General features: G+C 42.7%; 1 protein-coding gene across 3 annotated transcripts in view; it reads right to left on the bottom strand.

Moving 5' to 3' along the window:
* Nucleotides 1–25,677, bottom strand: part of PAH (phenylalanine hydroxylase) — a 59,232-nt gene extending 33,555 nt beyond the window's left edge. For 2 of the 3 annotated variants that reach the window (XR_007773402.1, XM_050945926.1), the window contains exon 1: nucleotides 958–1,192. Coding sequence is in view for 2 of the 3 variants with exons in the window: in XM_050945926.1 (XP_050801883.1) it covers nucleotides 958–1,188 (231 nt within the window). In the remaining variant the exon portion in view is untranslated. Of the gene's footprint in view, nucleotides 1–957; nucleotides 1,193–16,067; nucleotides 16,176–25,584 lie in introns of those variants that run through there. The other variant, XM_050945934.1, reaches the window with a different exon arrangement.
* Between the last annotated feature and the right edge of the window lie 686 nt (nucleotides 25,678–26,363).

The raw sequence follows: 26,363 nt of genomic DNA, 5'->3' as shown, positions 1-26,363 counted from the left end.
CCAAATCTCAAGGGGCTGAAAATGAAAAGCCATTATATGCCCTCACTCTGTGCGTGCAGTTTCCTTGCCTCAGACCCTACTGCAAGTTTACTGCTGTGACTGCAGGGATATGCAATGGACAATTCCTTTCAACCTGCCTACCTACTCTCTTTGCTCCTGCACTGCAGCCAGACAGGGGAGCAGCTCAAGTGTCAGCTGCTGCAAGCTCAGCTTTCTCTGTTCCTGCGACACTCAGCCCAGCCATGGAAGCACGTGTGGCATGGCTTCAAAGTGCCGTTGCAAGCCGCCCAGAACAGCAGGTAGCATTCAGGTGAATGGGGAAACTGGAGGGGGTAACAAGACTCAAGAGAGAACAGGAAAGAGTAAAAGAATAGGAAGCCACTCCCACCAAAAAAAAATACATACATTTAAAAAAAAGTCACAGAAGAAAAAAACAGATGAGAAGGAAAAGAGAAAATGGAAACAGAATAGCGCAAGAGAGAAAAAATAATGGAAACAAAGGAGAAGAGGCAGCAACTGTCCTAGGAAACAGCACAGGAAAAGGCCCCTATTTGCCAATCCAACACTAGGGGAGCACCAACAACAAAATGCACATCGGGAATCACTGACTTAACAAGCTAAATAGATGTTATCAATCAGATATTGTATCTAAGATACACATTCCAAAGTGTTTTTGAAACACTTCATAGTGTTTCAGGGTCTCCGTTCAGTGAGCAGGACTGTTCTCTCTCTCTGAGATGTGGCTGAATCTTAGGTAGAGCAGGTCAGAAAATGTTCTCTCCCATGGAAAAAGTTTGAAGACATTTTTTGTTTTGGACCACGTTTTTCTCCACAACTCTTCTGGTTTTCATCAAAAACACAGGGTTTTGGTTTCTTGAGGAAAACCAGAAAAATGTAGTCAAAAGCAGGGTCTCTCCCAATGAAATTTTGATTCAAAAAAAAAAGCACAATGTTTACTTGAGAAAACTTTTGAACAAAAAATGTCAACCAGCTCGAAACGTAGGATCTTGGCCTGCATTTCTTCTTCAGGCATACGCCCACTGCAGCCATTGTTGCTATAGGATGAGGCCCATAATGAAATTCTGCCTCCCAAAAGGAAGCTGAGACCCATGAAGACAGAGAAAATTCAGATTTGGGCCTGTCTGCTCCTTGGTTTTGCTTTCCTTTGCTCTCCCCTTTGTGCTGCATAGTGCAGCGAAGCAGCTGGCCATCAGCAACACAGAAATGACCTCATTCACCTTGCTACAAAAGGCAGTTCAGAATCTGGTAGAAAAGGAAGAAGTGTGCATGGTGCTCTTCTGTGTCTGTGTCTGCAAGCCGCTGATTACCTTAAGTTGTTTTGCTAAATACCAGTACAGTAAGTTGAAAAGTTCAAAAGCACATTCACCAACGCCTGTTCCTGAAAGATACTCCCCAGTTGTGCTGTCTGAATGCAGAGAATGCGTTTGTCCCTAGGGCTTAGCACAGTTAATTTGTTTTAGAGCCATAAAATTCTGTGGAACACACAGACCTTACTTTGTATCTGCTTTTTAGCTGGATGGCAAGAGATCATTACAGGGCTCAAGACTTAGAAGTTAAAATTACTTGAAACTATTTTTTTTTTTTGACAGAGACCAGAGATAGTAGGCTGTAGTTTGCTGTCAGCTGGGCCATTGTAAATCCACAATAAATCCAATGAGGTCAATGCAACTACTGAGGATTTACACCAGGGGCAGAATCTGGACCATTAGGCCTTATTCTTCATTGCCTGGAACCTTGTATAGTCACAGACAACTGTGCAAAATGGTGGTAAAATGCCACCAAATCAGAATGCTCTATTCACACTGACGGTAACATTTTATGTTCACTGTGCACAGGTGTAAATGATTGCACAAGAACTTGTTGTTCTGAGGTTGCACAGCATCTAGCACAATAGGCCAATGTTGGGGGGGTGGGGTCCTAGATACTACTGTAATAAACAAAAAAACAAACAAGGGAGTGGAGAATGAAGCCCACAGACAGTACTGATTGGCAGGGGGGAGAGACAGAGGGTTATTGTAATAATTGGGGCTACAAATGTACCCTCATTGTAGGCTCAACTGTAAAAAAGTATATAAAAGTTCATAAAATGTCACAATAGCCGATAGGAATAAATGTTGATGGGAACAGGTGCAAAAGGTAGAAGAAAAACTGAATTAGTCTAAAAAAAGCCTCCTGCTAAAACTCAAGGACTATGTTAAAATCATGCTTGGTAAAAATAGAAGATGTGGAACTGGAAATTAATTAATTAAAATTGGTGTCAGATATTAAGCCTGACTGGTAGACAAAATAATGAAGGGATGGGCTATTCCCTCCATTGCCTTTATAGGTCCTTAAAGAAAGAGACTTTGGAGGGAAGAGAGAAGAACAGATGAATGCTACGAATAAGCTTCATGATCATGGCTGCCTCTCCCATTGTTTCTGGGACTCAGGATCTTCATCATCCTGATCCTGAGAGATGTCCTGAGCAAACCGGGCCAGAGAGACACCCAGATGACATCACCACCTGTCCCAACTCCAGCTGAATCCCAAACACCACCTGAGATGAAATGGGATCAGACTTTGACATGAGCTAAAGCTGCTGCTGCTAACTAGCTTCTTCTCTCCCACGCCCCCCTCTACCCGCCAAGAGGACAGTCATTACCATCTTTGATATCATTTAAAAGACTGTCAAACGCAGGGGTGTGGGGGGGTTCCTTCTAAAAAGAGGAAGGGAACAACAAGGGATGCTGTTAAAATGAAAGCCTTACATTTCAAATGCTTTAACAGTTTTCCCCTTCCTTTCTGTATCATTAATAAAAGGATGTTTAATGGTGGGTTTGCCATGGTGCTAAGCAGACTGAGGTCTTTACATAGCAAACCCTGAACCTTGTTTAATGTTAGACAGTGACTGGGTTGCATTAACACCTTTGGCCTGTATGTTTCATCTAAATCAGTGGGTCTCAAGCTTTTTTCTGATGACCCCTTTCACATTGCAAGCCTCTGAGTGCAACCCCCCCCGCCAATAAGTTAAACATATGTTTAATATATTTAATACCATATAAATGTTGGAGTCAAGCAGGGTTTGGGGTGGAGGTTGACAGCTCGTGACCCCTCCATGTAATGACCTTCTGATCCCCTGAGGGGTCCTGACCCCCAGTTTGAGAACCCCAATCTAAATGAATACAACAGGGGCCACATAGCAATGATTTGTCCAGGAGCCCTTGGAGAACAAACAACGGAGCAGGCAGACAGCCAGCATGTGTTGTATTCTTGTGACAGGTCAGCTCTGCTACGCTTGCTTCACTCCCTTTGGAAAGTCTTGGGCCTGGAGTGCAGGGTCTTGAAATGCAAAGGGACGTGGTGCCAACATGCAGGACATGGGGGAGGGCTGTTTTGTACCTTCTCCCTATTTTATCTACCCACACTGGTCCCGGTGCAAGCTGGCCTGATGTAAAAAGCAAAAGGAGTTATTTTGCTTATTATAGTTACTTGTCCTCTCGAGTTCTACTCATCCAACTGCACAACTCATGCACAAATAGAGGAAATATCTACTGATTTGCTATCATGTTGTACAGCAGATTGTTTCTAGTTTACCAGGGGGGCAGAAGAGACTCATGCTGGTTTCTTTTGGTCAGACTAAAAGAGGATGTATACTCACCAAGTCAAATGTCCACCTCCTTTACACCAATGTAATTCTGGAATAACTCCACTGAAATCAGAGAAGCTATTCTAAATTTGCATCTGTATAAGCGAAACCAGGTTCTCTCCCCCTTCTCCACTGATCCAGGAGTAGAGCCAGAAATTGGTCATATTTGGCCATCTGATAATTCTTCAGTCCTTAGCTTGTGAAAATCTGGCACAGCCAGCTCCTACTCCACTCCCCATCTGTTCCTGACATACAATCTGTACAGAGGTGATGGAAGGGGGAAAACAGTAATTATGCTTACCTGGCAGAGTTTAAATCAGGCTCTACAATGCCCTAAACTGTACAGGACCAGCCATGAACCAACCTCAGAAACACAAAGGGGCAGCCAGCTGTCTGGCAGCCCTCTCCACCAATCTGCTCCATGGCCAGCAGATACTGGGCATAGCAGAGAATCTGGGGCAGAATGCGGTCCAAGCAATCTGAAATTCTGATGCATTAAAGGCCCATGGTGCTTAAATTACTCAGGATCAAAATTCACCCTGAATTACAAACTGATGGCAGAAAGCAATGCCTTTATTTCAAACTATCATCTGGAAAAAAAACAAACAATGACTGAACGTGTAGCTTTTGAACTGTATATATCCCATCACAAATTATGTAACTTTACCTATCTTTAGCAATATATACACAAACACACACGATTTTATTTTCATTTCCATTAAAACCAATACTCTTAACTACAATAACATCCTTTACTGATTACATTGTAATAGAAATGCACATAAGAAATACAGATCCATTTTGTTTACAATCAGTAGTTTGCTCAGAGGAACACAACACAGAAAAATTGTCTTTACAAGACAGTTGCTTGCATAGTTGTTGTAGCCATGTTGGCCCTAATTTTGAGTAAAGAGCTGGGTGAAGTAATATCTTTTATTGGACCAACTTCTGTTGGTGAAAGAGACAAGCTTCCTTCAGGTCTGAAGATCTCTGCGAAGGGCATTCTTCACTTCCTGTCCTAAAAATCTTGTATAATGCAAAACAACGGACTCTAGGATGTAGTTTTATGTGCTCTCAGACAATTTTTGCCTTTCATTCAAGAGATACCTGCATCTCAGCAATGAGCAAAAAAATTGTGTATTATATAAATATATATTGTTCTCATTTTGTAAAGAGGGCTTTGGGATCCTTTTGGAGCCATATAAATGTAAGTTACAATCACTGTTTTAGAAACAGAAATTCAGTCACAGAAATTGACCCCTCCCCATTGATAGTTTTGCATAATTATGTTTTCAGATGTTTAGTACTGGTAAACAAACACCTTCACTTCAAGATATTTACAGCCCCTCTGTTACTTGAGTTTCTAGTCAGCACCCAATTTCATTTTGGTACAACTTCTCCACCTGGTGTCTACTGATGGTACTGTAATTATATTTTATATGATTCAGAACTCAGTAGGATGTAATCTGTGTTGCTAGTTCTTGCAATTTTATTGTTAGTCTCATGATATTTGATGTTTTACTTAAAGCTCCAGCTCCTGGAGCCAAAAGGAGAATTTGGGGTTTAGGGTTTGTTTGTTTTTTAAGTATGTTTTTAGCCCTCCTGCTTGCAGATGAAAGCTTGTCAACTTGACATGAGTATCCTCTAAAAGCTCAGAAACCAGAAGGCAAAAAACCAAACACCACACCTCCTCATGTGTTTTATTTCTTTAACTTGTGAACTTACTGCAATTGCTCCTCTCACCTATTGCATCTGTGCAGAATCCGCAGGGGCTGGGCACATCCTGGCCAGTCCCCCACCTGCCTCAGCAGGCCCTACTCCTGCCTTCAGCCTGCTGTGGAAAACCTGCTGCATGGGGGCCTTCCTTATGTGGGATTTATGGCTCTTTTGCAGCACTTTTGTGACTATTTGGCCAACTGAAAGAGGCTTCAGCATGAGTGAGTCCCCTGTCAGAATTGCTCAGTTGCAGAGATGCTTGTAAGCATATAGCTATCTGCCTTGCATTTATTTAAAGGCACTACATTTGCCATTTATAAGTTCATCATTATCACGAGGTAACCAATTATCACAGATTTCACCATCAGGGTCAATGATTGCTCTCAGTTTGTGCTATGTAACCCTCCAGTCTTCAGTGGGGTTGCCAGTTCCCATGATTTTAGCATAAGTCTCACCAGTTATTGTTTTGCTTATAGGCCTCACTCCTGGAGCTTAAAATTTAAACTTCCTTACAGAGGAAAAAAAATAGTAAGCATCTAGCTTTCACGGTAGCAGAAAAAAGCCTGAAAACATGACCCAGGTGTAGCCTAAGAGTTCAAAAACCATCAAATGAAAAGAACCCAACATTTGATTTTTAAAAGTCTCATGATTTTTAAGACAAACTCATGATTTTTGGGTGGGGTGGGGTGGGGTGGGGTGAATCAGTCTCATTATTTTTGAATGATTGGAATTGGCAATACTGCAGGTGTCACTGGCAGATGTTGGCCCATCATTAACAAGTCTTAACAAAAGATCATTGGAGAGGTTATATTTTCACATGTTTTTTCACAAATATATTAGGAAGCCTTAAGGAGGAGTGATAGTTCATAGAATATCAGGGTTGAAAGGGACCTCAGGAGGTCATCTAGTGCAGCCCCCTGCTCAAAGCAGGATCAGTCCCCAGATTTTTACCCCAGTTCCCTAAATGGCCCCCTCAAGGATTGAACTCACAACCCTGGGTTTAGCAGGCCAATGCTCAAACCACTGAGCTATCCCTCCCCCTTAAAAATTTTTATTTTGAGGCCCTGTATATGACCCACCATTAATTCAATAGCCTCTCTCCCCTGTGGCAGCATGCTATGGATACAAAACCTTCCCTAGTGACAGTTCTCACAGAGCAATCGCTTCACTTATCACCTCAGCGGGGAGGGCACAGAGCCAGGCACAGCTGTGTGGCATTAGGGGGATGGAATTTCTGGGTCAGGGACAAACGTCCATGCTTTTATGAGAAATGTCTGGAGATCCTCAGCATCCCCGTAGACCCACCGGCACCCCTAGCAGCAGCAGGGGACTTGAGTACAACAGGGAATATTTTGTGTAATAGCTTATATAATGTTAAGATGCTAAAAAGGATAGATGGACTCTCCCACCTTGAACACTCCTTCCCTCCGCCTTGCTGGGTGTGCAGCCAGAAGGAGTGTGCCTGCATGAACTCAGTACTACATTCCTCCAAAACACCTCTGCGTTGAGGTTGTTTGTGTCAGTTACCTCCTTTGTTTCCCCTGCCCTTGTCTAGGGTTACCTAGTTGCCAGAAGGCAAAGGAGATGTTTCCTGGTGAAACCTGCCCAAGGAAAGCTGGCAGATCTGGAGAACAGCAGAGGGGATGGGGTTCTAGGCTACTGTTTCCAATAGTGCACTTGTTTCTTCCCTCTGTGAGCTATCACACACCCCTGTACTCAATTCTTAAAAACCAAGAACAGTTATTAAAAAAAAAAATCCATCTGTAGCTTGTTTCCATGGCCTTTGTCACTGAGCAACCTCAGACCCATCATGACATTCCTACAATGTGGCTGCATAACTACTGAATTTTCAGTCAAACACTGAGTAAAAACTCCCAGAGTGAACATTTCCATGCTCTTTCTTACCAACTTTATATACAATTATGTACTGCAGTTTTCACCCCTGGCTAGCTGTGGGCAAGATTTGAGTCCCATTAAAAGGGAAGGTTTTCAAAAAAATACACATGACAGTTAAGCAGTTGATTCCCATTGAAAGTCAATGGGAGTTAGGAGCCTAGTGTCTTTGAATATCTTCCTCAAAGTCAATGGAGAGACGTCCTTTTTGGTTGGGGAGATTTTGTTTAGGCTCTGTTTGTTTAAGGCATGGATTCTCGATTGTCTCTATAATGCAACCCTCTTTCCCTGTCCATGACACTCCTCTTGTCTAGTGAGATCTAGCTAGGACCCCTTCCATAGTACTGGGGGAAGGGCAGTGTGGTCACAACCTTCTGACACCACTTGGGAATTGTGACAACCATCTTGAGACCCTCACTTCTCAGGCACTTATCACAGCAGTGTCTAAGTGGCAAAGCCCATGAGATCAGTTTGCTGAATGTATTAAATACAAATTAAAAGACCATGAAACATGTAGCTTTGTACAAAGCACACAGGGCTCTGCCCCTTCTCCCTACTGCCCGGCCCCTTCATGTAGCAGACAGCTAAACTGAGCCAGCATGCCCTAGGAAGTAATCTGTCTTCTGTGTAAGGCTAGTGCAGATTTCTCTCCCCCTGGAGCAAGGCAGAACCAGGAACCAGATAGTTACTTTGAGTCACAGTCTGGTTCCTTGCCTGCTCCTGAGAAAAAGAAACTATCCACTGCTACTTGCTCAGGACCTAGGGCAAGGTCCCAACTGAGCCTACCTCCTCCTCCTGTGGTTTTGTGAATGGTATTTCTAAATGTCCTTTGCTTTTAATAAAACAAAAAAGCAATTAAAATGCCCAACAATGAAACATTTCATCTTACCAGAAACTAATTTTTTTCCTTTTGTATCACCGAGAAACATGCCCTCTCCTTTAAAAAAAAAAAAAATTGGGGGAAAAAACCTCAGTAATTTCCACAGCTCTCATTAGTGCTATCCCAGTACATTACCGTGCTTTCTGTCTTGAAGTTAAAAGCTATTAAATGACCCCTCCTCTGTGTCCAAATCAGGGCAGCAAAGGAAAGGTTTATAGCTGGCACATGTTGTAGTGGAAATAGGTATACATAGGGAGTTGTGTGAGCACTGAAGGGGGAGAGGTCTTATTTATCCCACTAATGTACTGAGTTAAATTCTAGGGACGAATTGCTTTGCAAAACGTGCCCGTGCCTGCGTAACCTGTATGCAAAACAAGAGGAAAAGCAAACAATCCAAAATTCAACAGAAGCCCAGATGGTCAAAGAGATAAACTTCAAAGTGGTCATTATCTGTTGAACACAAAGTTAGCTCCCTAAACAGAAAAAAAAAAAAAATTACCAGTGTCATCTTTGTTGGCTCAGAAGGCAAAGGGTCTGACTCAATGTTACCATTTACTTCTGGGCCAGGTTCAAGTATCTTTACTCACATGATATAACAACTTACTGCAGGAGAACAGCCATGCAAATCAAGAAGTGCTGCACTGCGCAAGCATCAGAGCCTGGCCCTTAGGGCAAAGTTCTATTATTCGAAAAGAACGTTACTCAACAAAAGCAAAGTGATTCCTATTTGAAAGCAAGGTAACAATTTGCATCATATTGTAACCCACACATCTCCTGCTTGTGGTGTTCTGTCTCAGCTAATGGCACCAAGACCACCGAGAGAGAGAAAGAAAGATTAATGAGTCTGCTTTCCAGTCTTAGCTAACAGGCATGTGGCTTTTAGCTCATGCAGTTGAGACTCATGCACTAAGGTCCAGAAACCCCAGGTTCAAACCTGCCGACGACCAGATCTGTCAGCATAACAATATTATTCTTTTTCCCCTCCCTCCCCCACTCCCCAAAAAAACCAAACACACCACACACTAGTAAACATTTTAATCCATCTGGCTCTGGGCAGGATTTTCCTTACCTCACATGGCCAGTGTTTAATCCATCCATGGTTTTCTGCACAGGGGTTTTTTGTTTTGTTTGTGTGTACCATACTGTAAAATCATTCCTGTGGTCAAAGCCACTAGTGACATCCTACGTGTTTCTTTACAGCATAAAAGCAGTTTCTGCCACTCTTACTTACAGTGGGCAGTACCTTGCTTTGCACATAATCCCATTAAGATCAGTAAGACAGGATGAATACTATTCACCTTGACTAAGGCTGGCAGAATCAGCTGCTATTGATGGTATGTGATTGGTCACAAGGTACTACTTCTGCTATGTGACTAGTTGACTCAAACCCACAAAGAGCTTTCAGATCCCAACTTCTGAGAGAGAGAGTACTTGAGAACAGACACATGGGTGTCACAGAAGAAGAATGGTCCAGTGGTTAGGATGTTAGCCTAGGACACAGGAAGTCTGGATTCTGTTCTCTGCCAGAGACTTCCTGTGTGATCTTGGACAAGTCACTTAGTCTCTCTTTCTGTGCATCAGTTCCTTTCCCTTTCTGGAAAATAAGGATATAGTACTTCCCTAACTGACAGGGTTGTTGTGAGGACATTAAAGATTGTGAGCTGCTCTGATGTTACACTAATGAAAGCCATGTAAGTTCCTTAAGAAGATTTGCATGCATATTTGTACACAGATATATATTTGCAACACTTCTCTTTCCACAAACATTCTGGTGAATATCAGTTCTTACAGACATAATGTCATCACCAATCTACTGCTTACTGAAGTTAAGGGAAATACTCCCTTTTACTTTAATGGGGACTAGATTTGGACTGTAGTAAATAAGGGCTGGGAAACAGGCTTCCTTTCATCCCTCAAATGGACTACCATGGTCTGGTACTCACCTCTGGCATAGGGATGGTGGATACATCGAATCTGGCTCAGGTTAGGTTTGTAACCACTTGCTTATAACGATGGAGCTAGATTCACAGCTCAGTTTAAGAATGAGTCTCTGACTCCATGAGGATTTGCTCACCCTGCAGGGGAGGATGGGTTGGGGGGCTCACTGGGAAACCTTCTGGGGATGGAAGTAGAGCCGGGTAGCAAATGGTGGCAGGGCTGGGTACTAAATGATGCTTGAGGAACACATGCACTCAGCCAGCCTGCTACTTGGTTCATCAGCTCAGCTGGTCGATGACTCCTTCAGGTCACTATTCTAGTGTTCCATCTGGCCCTGATGTTTTGTCCCAGAACTTACAAAGCATGGGACAAACCACTAGGGCTAGATATTCAAGAAAGTTCGGCATCCCACTTGCAGTCCATCTCCTGAGGTCTTCTGAAAATGTGGCCATTTATTTTGCTGCCTAAATGGGAGCAAACTCTTGGAAAATCTGGTCCCAGTTGTGCATGCTTAGCACTTCTAAAAACATGGTTCTACCCCTGTTGCTGAAAGCCAAGAGATTCCTAGTTTAAAGGGATACATGGTCACCCTGCCCATGCACCCCATCCTTTGTTGTGGGCCAGAATGGTTATCCACATCAGCTGATTGCACTTCAGAGTCACAGACCCAACTCTGAAAACCGATTGAAAGAATATAAATCAGGAATAAACATAAGACAAAAACAGATCTACCCAAACATGGTTTGAATTTAAAGCAGTCAGACGCATAGAAGCAATTACAAAGAAGTGATTCAACTCTGGTGGTAACATTCTAGCAGATAAAACACCAATTCCTATCAATAGGATGGGTGCAGTGCACTTCTGGATACAAGTAAAAATTGTACTAAAACAAGAGCTCAGTTTCAAAGCACAAAATTACACAATAGCACCTATGGACAGTCCCTCAGCCACAGACATGACCTTGATGGCTCTCTGTATACAATAAATACAGTGCTCCTCAAAAGCACATTGAGATTCCCTTAAACTTGGTGTCACAGTTGCAGGGCTAGATGCACCTCTAACCCCCTTTGGGTTGTTCCGAGTACATCCCCTCAGGTGTCAGGCCTCATGCTCTTACCTCCCTTGGGGTGAAATTCTGCAATATTCCCATTCCTAGACTGGGCCCTGGGCTTCAGTACCCTGTGTATCAACCATGCTTACTGAGCAGGTTCAAATACGATCAGCCTCTGCAGCTCTTCTCTTCAGGAGTCTGACCAGTGGAGTTTACAGTGACTAAGCCACCTTCTTAAAACCAAAGTCTCATTTGTTTAACTGTAGGAACAAAGCTTTTTGAGAAAACAGATTTTAAAACAAACATCTACACTAATGCTTGTTACCTAATGGCTTACCACCCCCTGCCAGTAACCTAGGCAAGCCTAATTCCTCTGACACCTCCAGCAGGTGCCTGGGTTGCAGTCTGGTTCCCCCAAACAACTTTCCCATCTCTTGAGGCAATGTTCCTTTTTAAACATGCCAAAAATCTTTTTATATCCTGTGTTCATGGCTACAATAGGACATGCCTGCCGTGCCATTCATCCTTCTGACAAAGTGTGGCTCTGCAGTGTCCCTTCCTCTCCCTGCCCCCCATTAGGGACTCTGTAACACAGTGGCTTGCCCTGTGGGCTAGAAAGTCTGGGGCCAAACCAGCCCTGATTACAAGATCAATGACCTTGAGAGAAATCAGGTTGTTAAAATATAAGGCAGCAGGAAGCTACAAGGGAAGAGAGTGTGACAGAGAAGTATCTGAGACTACCAGAGGTAGGAGGCCTGCCAGTAAGCTACAGAAGCCCAAGAGAGGCGATGTGTGGCTCTGGAATGGATGACTGTTTTGGAACTTTGTTCTGTTTTAGACAAGGTTTGTTGCCAACTTGGTGGAGAGTGAATTAAAGAATTTGGGGCTGAGAAGGTGACTAGCAACTTTGTGAATTCTTAAAGGTCCTGATGAAGGGGAAGTAGAGGCAGGTGGCGGCCATGGCACTAAAGACTCCATATAAGAATTACAACAGGCTTACCTGTGTTTGTGCCCAAGCCAGCCTTGTTTATTAATACAATGGCATATTATCATTCCCCCCTCAAACAGAAAGAGTTACCCTATTCTAAACTTTTATGTCCAGCAACAATAGCTCTCTCTCCTTAAAATGCTTCCAGTCCACCCATTTCTGAGCTCTTCTTCCTTAAAATGTTTTAAGCCATATTGCTCAATGCTTAAACATCCCACTTCCCCCACCATCTTTGTGGCCAGGTGAACTCTCTCCAGATTCTCCTTCTGGAGACAAGTGTCTTGTCTCAGCATATTATGTTCCCTGCCACCTTTCCCCAGATGGCATCTGCTGAGTGCTCCCTCTTCCTAGAACAAGCTTCTTCTCTAAATGACGGACATGTGGTCTGGATGAAATTATGGTCAAGTGGATGCTCAAGTGGTTGAAAAACCATAATCAATGTAGTTATTAATGGTTTGCTATCAAACTGGGAGGATATATCTAGTTGGGTCCTATAGGAATCTGTCCTCTGTCCAGTACTAGTCAATATTTTTATTAAAGACTTGGATAATGGAGTAGAGAGTATACTCATACAATTTGTGGATGACATCAACTAGGAGGGTTTGCAAGCACTTCAGAGGATAGAATTAGACTCCAAAGTAACCTGGAGAAATAAACAAGATGAAATTCACTAAAGACAAGTGTAAATTACTGCACTTAGGAGGTGGGAAAAAAATCAAATGCACAAACTACAAAGTGGGAAATAACTGCCTAGCTAGTTGTACTGCAGAAAAGGATCTGGTGGTCATAATGGATCACACATGGAATATGAGCCAACAATGTGAAGCAATTGCAACATCGGTTAATATTCTGGTGTATATCAACAGGTATGTCGTGGGTAGACCGCAGGAGGCAACACTGGTGAGGCCTCAGCTAGACTACTGTGTCTAGCTCTGGGCACCACAGTTTATGAAATGTGAACAAATTGGTGAGAATCCAGAGGAAAGCAACAGAAATGATAAAAGGTTGAGAAAACCTGACCTATGAGGAAAGGTTTCAATGTTCCCAGTTTTATTTGTCTTGAGCGGGGGATCTGATAAGTCTTCCAACATGAGGATGGTGATCAGTTCTCCATGTCCAATGAAAGCAGGCCAAGAAATAATTTGCTTAATCTGCAGCAAGAAGACGACTTAGATTAGCTATTAAGAAAAACTGTAGAAGGCTAGATAAGCACTGGAATAGATTACCAAGGGAGGTTGTGCAATCCCCACTATTGGAAGTTAAGAACAGGTTAGAAGAAACACCTGTCAGGAATGGTCTAGGTTTATTTCATCCTGTCTCAGTGCAGGGGAAAGGGACTAGATGCTCTCTCCAGGCCCCTTCTAGCCCTACAGTTCTATGACTTTTTATGATAAAAAACACATTTCTTAATATTATACATCCTGCTGCCTGTCCCCAGGTGCTGCCTTCTCAGGACTCACCTGGAGACAAGCTTCTCTAGCTCAGAAGTCTGGCTACCTCTTGCCATGTTCACTCTCTTCCTTTTCTCTCCAATCAGTCTCTTTAATGTTATGCCTGAAGGGGTCAGCAGGCAGCCCTTTTCTTGCTGGTGTCTTTCCCTTTATACGGCCCAGGTGAAACAAAATTTAAGGCCAGAAGGGACGACCACATCATCTAGCCTGACTTTCTGTATATCACAGGCCACCAGCACCCACGCACTAACCACAGCAACCAAAATTAGACCAAAGTATTACAGCCCCCCAAGTGCCTTCCCTTAAGCCCAGCTGAGCAGCAGGTAATCAGAGATGCACTGAACCCTGCTCCCTCTCAAATGGGCTAGTCAGCCTGTGACAGCTGGCCTTCTCCTGTCCTGTTCCAAACTGGTTTTGTAGGTTGGCTGAAGAGGAGACCAAAAAAAAAAAACAAAAAACCCACCACAGCTAATAGATAAGGGTCAATGTCAAAGCTATCACTCTCCATAAACTCTTGGGAGTTATCAGGAGCTATTCTTTTCTTTCCTCTTTGTTCCCTCCGCACATACATTCTCTCCTGTTGATTTAACCCACTATAGCCACACAGAAAACATGCCAACAGCCAGGTCAACACACAGTAGTCAAATTATTACAGAGCAGCTCCAAATGCGTCACACTGGTCCTCGAACCACAATATGAAGAACTCTGTGGGGGGCTGGGCTTGGCTTTAGTAGGCAACAGACTCACAGAATGCAGACTCCATTCCATGGAACAATTTCATTTGAACCACATTTTGTAGTCTTTGTGGTGGCTTCCCCCCCCCCCGCCCTATTTCATGCACAAATGTGGCGTAGTTTTGAACAGATTAATGAGGCTTAAACATGCCCATAGACAACCAGAAATCCATAGATTTCTTCCATGTGCAGTCTCCTTTGAGAAGGGCCCAGGGACCACCACCAGGTCAGACATGGTGCTTGCAGACAGGCTACCCAGTATGAAAATATGTCCCCTGTATACCCTCAATTGAGTCAAACAAATGTGACCAACAAAGCCATTTCTAACCTGAATACCAAAGCCATTTTCATCCCCTCTGCTTCATGTGGTGGAAGGGGTGAAAAGAATGGAAAACCTGCTCCTTTGGCTGAACTCCTATTGAAAGTGGGGGCTGGGTGGGCTGAGTGTAAATGTCATCATGTCCCCCATCTTGGACATTGTCAAATTCCCTCTGTCCAGACTCTGTCTCTCTGGTATTCTGCGGTCATGGCCTTGGTGGGAAGAGGGTCACAGGGAAGAGTGCTGATTATAGCCTCACCCCCTTCCAGACTCACAAGTCTTTCTTCATAAGATCATGCCGATCAATCTCTTGTTCCCATTCTTACCACAGGATGGGGATATGGAAGGGATCAATAGGAGCATGGCAAAATGTGCTGAGATGGGCACCTGGGAGCAGCGCACAGTCACTGTATCTCTGTGCAGATGTCCACACAGAGTTAACCATGTGTAAACAACCCCTCAGATGTACATGTTGCTAAGAAGTGAAAATACTGTCAAAGGGCCATACTGCAATCCACAGACTGACACTAGCTCTGATAGCTATGTGCTCCCCTTCCATTTAATGAATTGAAGACATCCTGGGACACTTTTTGTTTCCATTTGTATTATGCCACTACAGCACCCTTTCATTTACCAGTCAATTCAATTTTCTAATCAATAATATGTAGTCTGCAGTTCATTACAGTAATCTGCCTAAACAATTGTTTTAATATTAAAGTTCTAAAAACCAAAGAAACCAGTGGATTTGCTTGGGATTATGTACACAGCCCTATGTGTCACAACTAAGGCTGTCAAAGGTGTCACGAATTCCATGGACTTTTTTTAAACATTATCCACTACATTTGGGGAAATGTGTGTGGATGACGTTTTAAGAGCAATGCAGCTCCTTTCTTCCTGCAGGATCCCAAAGTGCTTTTACATATACTGGGCCCAATTCTCAACTACCTCACATCTTGTGTAGCTCGAAACACCTGTGCAAAGTGAGTGTAAAGTGCTGCCATTCTGATCTGATAGCACTTTACACATAGAGTCTGCACTCACTTTGCACAAGTGTCAGTGACTACACAGGTGCAAGGAAGAATGGAAAAATCAGGCCCTATTATAATCTGTATATATTCATAGATATGAAATACAGGGAGACATCCACAGGCACAGTCCACAAATTAGTCAAATGCAACCACTTCTAGGGTATATTTTGTTTGCTAAATCACTTTCTAAGAATGGAGGGAAAAAATCAGATTTTTTTTAACCCTTGCACAAGTTAAAAAAAGATTGAAAAGTTGGTTTTGAGGGTCTTTTTTTAAAAAGTCATCTCTCGGCTGAAACTAAACAAGGAAAATTAGAGCCCAGAAAAGAAACATCCCCCAGCCCTTAAGTCAGGATCATGTGAAAACAGAGGGTAGCATTGAAAGTCCTGACATTTTAAAGACAGAGAAAAGCAAAATATTTACCTCAAATATGCGCAGAACTTTAGCCAACGCCCCAACCTTTTCTTTCAGAGAGAAAATCAAAGAGATCATATCATTTTTATGTGTGTTTTCTTCAATGTACATAGTCTCCTGAAAGATAAAACAAACTCTTTTAAATTCAACTATACAGGTAGGGCCCTATTCTGCTCTGCAGTAAGTCCCCTTTGCCCTCCTTCAGCGACTCATAGTGGATTTACTGCTGCCTTAAGCAGACATCTGAGCATTGCCCCAGCATAGGGGATGTGCCAAGGCAGAGCCAAAAAAAGTGTACTCTTCCCATCCTGTGTTAGCATAGGGAGCTGCTTCTGCTAGTGTAAATTAGAACAGCATTATGGCCACTCTGATATAAGCTGGGATGAGCCACCCCTTCAAGGAAGTACCATGATTGGTGTCATTAAGCCTCCAACAATGTCCCACTTCACCTTTCAGACACACGAAGCTCGCTTCATGCACACTTGAGGATTTAACTTTTTTTTTCTTATATATTGCAAGAAGACTCTTTTAGATTTTCCTTTCATTAAATCATCCCCTTAAGACTCAGCAGAACTACATACACACATGCACATGCAATACATAGAACCATCACAAGGACTAGGCACCACTTACACCTTCAAAATAGCACTTCAGAGATGACTTTCACCCAGGGTGGGTACCAAAATTAAAGACATGGTGCAGCAAATGTAAAAAGTCAATGAAAGGCTGAATGAATAGTGATGGATGGTAAGATATGCTTTCATTTATATTCATTCATAACATATTAAGTTTTCTTCCTCAAACAATTAAGCACAATTTCTGCCATGCACTAGCTAAGGTGTGCCAGGCCCCCATTACCATGAGGAGATTGCACCTCACAATCTTTAATGTATTTGTCCTCACAAAATGACCTGAGGTAGGAAAGTAATATTATCCTGGTTTTACAGAAGGGGAAATTGAAACAGAGGTCCAGATCCTCACAGGTATTTAAATCAAATAGGAGTTCAGCACTTAACTTAGTGAGATTTTTTAAAGCACCTAACCAAGTGCCTATCTGTATCTTTAGGTGCCTAAATGCCTTTGGAAAAATCTGACGCTAAGTTATGTGCCTAAGGGCACACACAAGAAGCCTGTGACTGAGCAGGGAAATAAACCCAGGAGTCTCAGACTAGCACCTGATTCACTAGACCATCCCTTCCATTTCTCTAATATAGTCTTCAGAACTGTATTTTCAGGGTCATCTTCAGAGATTATTCCTCATGCAGAACTTCTAAAATCAATGAGAGTTCGGTGTAAGAGAAAAACAATGTCAGGATAGAGGCCTTGCTAATAGCCAAGGTAGAGAGTCTGCAACCTTTGGTTCGGCAAGGGAATCTGGCTTTCCTTGTGCCTCCAACGCTGCCCCTGAAGTCAAAAGGGAAGGACTCATGAGGGACAATATTTTCTGGTGCAGTGATACACAGAACAATATTCATTTTAACAATAAAATTGTTACTTCTCCAGATCAGCTTTTGTACTTGTGTTAGACTGTGCACTGATCACCAGAGGCTGAGGGAACATTTTCTGCCAGGTGCCGCTCCCTTTGGGATGCTCAAATGGCACAAAAAGGATTCTCCCAGTAAGGGGAATCTCCAGAGAGCGAAGGACTGGTATAGATTGTAAGCTATTTGGAGGAGGCACTGTCTTTTTGTTCTGTGTTTCTACAGCACCCAGCACAGTGGGGTCCTGGTCCAGGACTGGGGCTGCTAGGTGCTACAGTAATACAAATAATCTAGCACCTTTCAGATGAGGATTTCAAAACACCTTGCAATCATTAACTTTAGATTATATCCCTTACTTACCATGCAATAGTGTTGTAGAGAGGTCACTTCACCATGCCATTAGGGGGTAAACCAACAGCTGTTTCATAGCACACAAACAACATTAGGTTATAGTTTAGGATGGGATGTGAAAAATACCAGTACTGGGGGAAACTGTTCCAGCTTTAATTCATCCCCCCAGTTGCGCAAATGAGCATGGGATCAAAGCACAAATAAGCATGTGATTGAGGGGTCTGGGTCTGGATGGTTTGGGGAGGGGTGGGTAAAAACCATGCGTAAAAGACTACAGCGTAAAGGAAAGATTGCCATCTATTGAATCATCAACACCACTTCCCACAACATGTGTTTTTTCTGGAGGCTTCTCATACAAATACTGACCCCTTTCAACTCTACTTAGCTTGTGAAGCCTGAGGGAAACAGCAGTAGTAGACAGTATGGCAGCAGCCTAATGAAAGCCATTCACACAAAAAGCACTTGTATAAGAAAAAGGTCAATATTCTGTGCGATTTAATGAGGAAAAATGTTAACAATGAGAAAACAATTCTAAAATATTAGCACCAGATGAGTTTGATGTTCCATATGCAAGTCAGTTTTTCTTGGGAAAAACGAAATCCATTACACAAATGTCAGGCAAGTGGAGAGGGCATTTAACTTTAAAAGGCTGTGTTCTAAAGTATTTTCAAATCCAGACAACAGTGCAATTAAAATAATATTTAGAACCCTGTACAGATCTCCATAATAGGCTCAGATTAATATGTCTGACAAACAGGGCCACCCAGAGTATTCAGGGGGCCTGGGGCAAAGCGGGGGAGCTGCGGTGCTCATACTCACTCATTTTGGCGGTGGGGGAGCCCCTTCAGTTGCTTCGCGTCTTCAGCAGCACTGAAGGGCCCCCCACCACCGAAATGCCACCGAAGACCCAGACCGCTGCCAGATCAGGGCTCGCGGGGCCCCTGGAGGGCCCAGGGCCTGGGGCAAATTGCTCCACTTGCTGCCCCCCGCCTCCGGGCGGCCCTGCTGACAAAGGAGGATGTTCTGAGTTGGCATGGCATATAATCAGAGGTGCAAAACCTGCACAGTAGCTATAAAAACTGATCTTTTTAGATCATGTGACTTCAACCGTGTACTCAGACCCTAATAAATTCCCTGTTACCTTAACTTTAATGTGTTGAATCAAGTCTTTTTTTTTTTAAGCCAGGAGCAGAGGCTTTTCTATGCTTGGAAATTGGTAAAATTGTTTTGCAGTGTGCAGGTCTTTATACCTCAGACATGTTACAATAGACCAGGGGTTCCCAAACTGTGGCTTCTGTAACACTGGTGGTACATGAGCTTGTGGGAAGGAGTATACTGTGAACAGGGTAGGCTGTGCCCTTTTAGGGGTAGTGAAGACTGGACAGGCTCCTTTAAGGAAACAGGTATTCAAGGGAGCATTAAATTAGCCAGAGGAGTCTCAGTCATTGAGTAGCTACTGTCTTAATCAAACTCAGCTGTTAAATGACTCCAAGAGAGAGAGGGGAGATTGCCTGGAGAAGAGAATTACAAGGGAGCTATTGTGTCAAAATTAACTACATTGGCTAACCCAGCAGAATTAGCTACCTTGATGTTCCTGAGCACGTCACTGCTCAAGCAGTTTGAGCATCTCAGTGACATCTCCTGAATCCCTTGCACTCATTTTGCGCTTAACTGCCCTCAGAATTTGCTACTTGTTGAAAACGAGGGTACTGGGGTGGAAGCAGGAGGGAGGGGAAGGAGGCAAATTGGATGGGAAAGGATGGGCTTAATTTGTGCAGCAGCCAAACAAACAGAGGAGGGTAAAGGGGATGGAGGGAGTGGAGGAAGAGGCAACATTGGGGACAGGATGAATGAGCCAAGGTTTAAGCAGGAGGAGTTGCGTTGCCAAACAGTGGCAGGGAAGGGAAAACTTGGGGAGAGTGATGTGGGGAGGGGTTAAAGGTTGCTGGAGGTAGAGTGAGTCACCTGCAGTGGTTGCAAAGTAGGGTGTGGGTGGCAGAGGGGCTTGTGTTGCTTTCTGGATGGTCCATATGAGCTAGGGTGACCAGATGTTCCAATTTTATAGGGATAGTCCTGATATTTGGGGCTTTTTCTTATATAGGGTCCTATTACCCCCCACCCCTGTCCTGATTTTTCATACTTGCTGTCTGGTCACCCTAATATCAGCACTCCCTCCCCATGGTGTTAAAGGCGTGGTGTAGCCTGGAGCCCAGACCCTCAGACTCTTGAGGATTTGAGCTCTAGGAGACTGATTCAGTGGAATAGTTTACTTACACACATGCACCCCACAACTTTCATCATTTTCATACATGTTTTTAATGTTTCAAAGAATTCCTTGTCAGTTTTCATAAGTGCAACATGTCTGTAAATAGCTTTATATATTCCTCAAATTTGTTCTCTTTGTTCTGCGTGCCCGAATTGAATTTCTCTCAAATTATCACACCTCATAGTGTTAGCATAGCACTCTGTAATTTTCAATTTTTATTTCTAAAGTTTTAATTTTCCCCCATATGATAAATTCACTGTCTTCAGTTTCCTTTGATTTTCCGATGAGAAGTTCCTTTCTCAGCTGTTATTTTGGTCTATATTTTTTTAATTTAATCACTTATGCATAGATCTTACTTCCACATATTCACTAAGGACACTACTGTATCTATCTTGCCCTCTTAGAGGCAAACATCTACTGTAATTTTTACTAGTTATTAACACCAAGAATTTAAAAAAAAATTGCCAGAAAATTCTAATATGATCCATTTCAGTTGTGGTTTTCCATTCTGGAAAGTTTGATTTTTAGCAGAACAAAAAAAGTAATAAAGTTTAACATTAAATATTTTGTTATTTCTTGGACAACCCTTCATTTAAGAAAAGGGGCAAGGCTTTGAATTCTTTGCGAGTTCTCTTAGTAATGAAACCAATATAAGAGGTTGAATAGTTAATGTGTATTATGAATTTCAGATCCTTCTATAAAGAAACTGGAAGTCTGGACAACAAAAGTTCCTCTACACAAGAGACAGCAGGATGGACATAACTGTGGGCCACTCATTCTCAAAGTATGCAATGCCAAATTTTGATTGTTCATTCTTAATTATGTATAATTAATATTTCAAATGCAAGTTAAACTATTAGTTTTTAGAAGTGTATCTGGAAGATGGAGATAGTAGCAATGTTGAAACCACAGAAGACACCCTAACAGTATGGAAGAAAAACAGTGACTCATTTAATGAAATAATCAGGTAGTTACTTTGTTAGACATACCTAATGAAGCCAGATTTTGTAAAGGTAAATGTCAGTTTCGAAGAAATTGCACACTTAAAAATAGGAATGATACTCTATGTACAGAAGTTGTATTTTAGTGTTCATATGTGAGAAGACTCAAAAAAATGCTGTTGTAGAAGGTACTGGTGAGACCTCATCTGGAATAATATATACAATTCTAGTCAACCAAGCTCAAGTGAGAAGAATTCAGACTGGAATAGGTGCAGAGAAGGGCCGAGTGCAGATGTTGGCCTGTGATCTGACCTGCTGAGATAATCACAATGAATTGCAGGGGTCTGCAAGCCTACACATCCAGCCTAGAGAAAGAAGGAAGAGGGCTCCACCCACAGAGAGGTAATAGTAAGAGGCCAAAAATGAAAAAGGATGCCCTTAAGGAGATTATTGAGGAAGAGTCAGAAGTGCAGTTATCCCCAAACTATGAACTTATGTTCCCTTGTTTATAGAAAAGTATGCTTGTTTATAATTAATGCTGACATATGAAGTAATATACTTGTGCATATATTCCATATCTTATCTTTTTAAAAATCCTGTTACATATATCCATATTTCAGATACCCCATCCATCAGAATGAACTACCCATGGCACAAAATGTGTGCATGGAGTCTAGCTAAAGTTAAGTGTTGGGGAGGGGAGAGAAGAGTAGCTCAGTCTGACAGATGAGGTCCCCATCTGTTAGAAGGAGGTACCTATGGGAGAAAGCTTGAAGGTCACTCATACTGATAGGAGAGCAAAAACTGAGCATAGAATCAGAAGCTGCTGCTGTTAGCAAATTCTGGTGGAGTAGCTGTTTTCAGGGCCTGGATTCTGGTGGGTTGGAAAAACCTGCTTAAATCACAACTCAGCCCCAGGTCAGCTGTGGACTCCCTTAATCCAGAGGAACAAGTTGTGAGTCTAGAGACCAGGCCAGGAGGAGACCTGTGGGTAAGACCTCACTAGTGAGGTCAGAGACTGGCAGAGCTCCCTGGCTCAGAGAGAAGTGGTGGGGAACCAGAAAACTGAAGCCTTGGAACAAGAGTAAATTGGAGCTGAAGGTGCTGGGTGCTCAGCTGAAGTTGCCGAGTGCTCTACTTCTAGCCAAGGCTTCTCTCCTCCTTTCTGAGCCTTCTCTACCCTTTTACATCTCTCTCACACACACACACCTGCACCCCAGCCAAACCCCCCACCCATAGGTGCCAACTCCATGGGTGCTCTGGGGCTGGAGCACCCACTGGGAAAAATTGCTAAGCACCCACCAGCAGCTCCCCATCCCAGCTCACCTCTGCCTCTGCCTCCTCCCCTGGGTGCACCATGTGCCCGATGTTCCCCCCTGGCTCCCAGCGTGTGTGCCACGAAACAGCTGATTTGCATGGCAAGCCCTGGAAGGGATGGGGCAGGAGGGGAAAGCAGCGCACTTGAGGAAGAGGCAGGGCCAGGGTGGGGATTTGGGGAAGGTGTCCAACAGGGGCAGGGAGGGGGAAGAATTGGGGCAGGGACTTTGCAGAAGGGGTTGGAATGGGGGCAGGGCAAGGGTGGAGTTGGGGCAGGGCCAGGGGGTGTGAGCACCCATTGGTGTTGGGGAAAGTTGGCCCTTATACCCCTGCCCTTAGTCTAACCTCATTACAGTTTCATGGAACCTTTAGTGATTTCAAAAGTTTTCCCATTCTGCTCTCAGAAGAAAGAGGAGACCCTTTGAAGTTTTGGTTTGTTTTTAAAATCAAAAAGAGAGGGAGACCCACCCAACCCAGAATGTTCCAGTCTTCTTAATCTCTCCTCATAGGGAAGCTGTTCCATACCCTTAATGATTTTTGGGGCCCTTCTCTGTACCTTTTCCGACTCTGATACATCTATTTTGATATGGGGAGACCAGATTTGTACACAGTATTCAAGATGTGGGCATACCATGAATTTATAGAGCAGCAATATGATATTTCCTGTCTTGTTATCGATCCCTTTCCTCATGGTTCCTAACATTCTGTTAGCTTTTTTTGACAGCAGCTGCACATTGAGTGGATGTTTTCAGAGAAGTATCCACAATGATTCCAACATGTCTTTCTTGAGTGGTAACAGCTAATTTAGACTCTCATCATTTTGTATGTATGGTTGGGATTGTGTTTTCCAATGTTTATTGATTTTTGTTTATCAACACTGATTTTCATCTGCCATTTTGTTGCCCAGTTTGATACATGCTTAACTCTATGCACGAGTCATCTCACTGACCTCAGTGGAATCACTCACATACATAAAGTTAAGCTTATTCCTAAGTGTCTGAAAGGTTGAAAACTAGAAAGCTTTTCCTCATTCTAGGTGTAAGTGTAAAACAATTATGTTCCATATTGCTCTCTCAACACTGGGTCCTATTAGGAAAGATGCTCCTAAAAATGTATTAATGTAAGTATGAGCACTTTGTTTTCTTATATTTTGCACAGTTTATTCATGCTAAAGAATATTTCCTATCTTTTTAATTCTCAGATAGCTAAGCACAGCAACTTTGTTTTCCTTTAATTAATATGAATAATAGTTGAATTATATTAAACCTGTCACAAATGACTATATTGCCTATATTCCTCATGGGCTTATGAGATCAAGTCCCTAAGATCATGCCACAAATGCACAGGATGGTCCTGGGGAGAAGATTTTGCATTTGGAGCCTTAAATTATTGTTACCTGTGTAAAAAAACAAAACAAAAACCCACGCACACAACCCACAGATAACCAGTCCTAATTAATTTGTGTCTGTGGAGACTAAGGAAAATCCAAAAGAGCTCTAGAATAAATTAAGTTCAGCATTTTTCTCCTCATTCTGCCTGTCCTTTTAAGACAGTAAAATAAAAACAAGATAGTTGGTTTAAATACCATTTTGGACCAAGCCACCATCCCTAATGCAGACAGCAGGTGGTTGTTTGGACCCAAGTATTTTGCAAGTAAGTGTAATATCAGTAGGTTGAATGTTTTGCATAGAGGCTGCTGTTGGCCTTTCAGGCATACATGATGTTCCAGAATTTGGAACACATCTCTGAGGAAAAATATGACTCATTTCAAAATCTAAAGTGTCTGATAATGAATGGCAGAGTTCATTAAATTAAGAATGAAGAGCAAAATCCCAGCCCTAGAGAAAACAATTGAAGTTTTGCCTTTGACTTCACAGGGGCCAGGATTTCACCCAACATTACTAAACTCCAGAGTTGGAATATTTATAAATGGAAATATATTCCTACTTCAAAACATGACACAAGATCAATTTTTCAAACACACCTAAGTGACTTAGGAGTCTAAGTTTCATTTTCAAAAGTGACTCAGGCACTTATGAGCCTAAATCCCATTGACTTTCAAGGAGACTTAGGTTTGTCAACAGTGCAACTAAACACCCATGGCTGGCCCAACTCAGATGACTTAGGCTCGTGGGGCTGCAAAAGTTGCAGTGTAGATATTTGAGTTCAGGCTGCAGCCTGAGCTCTGAGATCCCACAAAGGGAGAGGTTTCCAGAGCCTAGGCTCCAGCAGAGCCCAAATGTCTACACTGCAATTTTACAACCCTGCCACCCCAAATCAGTTGGCACAGGGTGGCCAGGAGTGTTTAATTGAAGTGTAGACACACACTTGTGCTCCTCAAGCACTTGTGAAGAAAAATAGGAGTTAGACTTCTAAGTCACTTGGGTACTATTGAAAATTGTACCCTGCCTTGATCTTCTGTGAATTTCCATTTTTAAATTGCTGTACCTTTTCATTTTCTTTGCAGTTCCACTCTGACCTTGATGCAGTTGCACTAGGGCAAATGAGTACAGAATTCAGCCCAAATAATTTACCTACACCACTGATCATGGACTGCTTCTCTCACTTGTTCCTACAGTAAAAATATTGCCCACAGCTTAATGGCATGTGCTTCAGCAGATTTTCATCTACTTTCAGAAGCAACAGATTCAAAATAGCTACGACAATCAGAACTTTAAAAAAAAAAGTAGCAAGAGACAATAAAAACCCAGAATTTAACAAAATAATCCCTCAAAGCCAGTAAAGAAATTAGCTATCATAATAGGCACTGTCATCTTCTAACACACATTTTGAGATCTCCAATTTCTTTCTGGTCACTTCTTTTCTTATTCTATTTTGCCATATATACATAAATACATTGGCAGTGGTCTTATGATGTTGCTATAATGGTTCTCCATCTCTGTTTTACTGTTTATTTTTGTCACTGCTGCACACATAGAAATATAATTTACAGCAGAAAAGTGCATTAACTGTCCAAAAGGGAACAGACTGAGCACCACAACTATTGATACAGTAGCCTTGTATCCTCATATACCATAAGTGAATAATAACATGCCATGTCTCACAAACACAGTACAAGATCAGACGAGCAAAAGCCATCCATCCTCCCCAAAGAGCAGTATCATTTCACCTGCCATACCAGATACACCTGCTTATACCACACTACCTACCTGAAAAGGGTCTCCATTCATTTTGCAAACCTCTGTGTTCAGGCTTTAAAGCTAGGAATACTCAGGCTGTAATACACTCTTCTCTCTGTAGAGAAACCCTTCTGACCTTACTAGGCTTGACAGATCTGTGCAGTGCAAAGGTATTTAAAGTTCAGCATGAAAGGCAGGTCCAACCCCACCCCCCCACACTTCCCTCCTCCCTCTTCTTCTCCAGCTGTGTGTGGTTAGAGGGGGCGTCTTCCCTACACGCCCTCTCCACCCCCTGCCAAATTCTGGCACCAGAATCTCAAACAATTCACGTGTGCAGTGAGAGCAGCAGAATTCAAGCCTCTCCAGGAGTGTCCTTTAAGTCACTCTAGCATATGGTATCTATCTGTGACCAACATGGACAGATGGCATGGTTTGAATTAAGATCCCTTCCTTTCGGTTAATATTGCATGCTATGTTCATTTTAGTTGTGCAAAGGGCTTCATCTTTTGTTAAGCAGTTTCTGATCCATACATTGATGTTCCCTGGCTTGTGTGAGCGTTAGACACTGTTTGACATTATACGGGATTTACAGCCTTTTCTGTTTACAGATGGATCTACATTAGTAAGCAAGTGTGTCTAGGGAGATACCCTGAACATAGAGAAAGGCCACAAAGAAAGGAGATACGAAGAGAACTGTGAAAGCTGATGTGAAGGGCACAGCAGTATCAGAGTGCTAGGGTGTTGCAGTACTGAGAAGGGACTATGGGTCAATATGACATAAAATCATGGAGGAGGGCTGTGATTGGTAA

This window comes from Gopherus flavomarginatus, chromosome 1 (assembly GCF_025201925.1).
Source record: "Gopherus flavomarginatus isolate rGopFla2 chromosome 1, rGopFla2.mat.asm, whole genome shotgun sequence".
Classification (NCBI taxonomy): domain Eukaryota; kingdom Metazoa; phylum Chordata; order Testudines; family Testudinidae; genus Gopherus; species Gopherus flavomarginatus.
The sequence above is the reverse complement of the archived record's forward strand: the minus strand, read 5'-3'. Positions and strand labels throughout refer to the sequence as shown.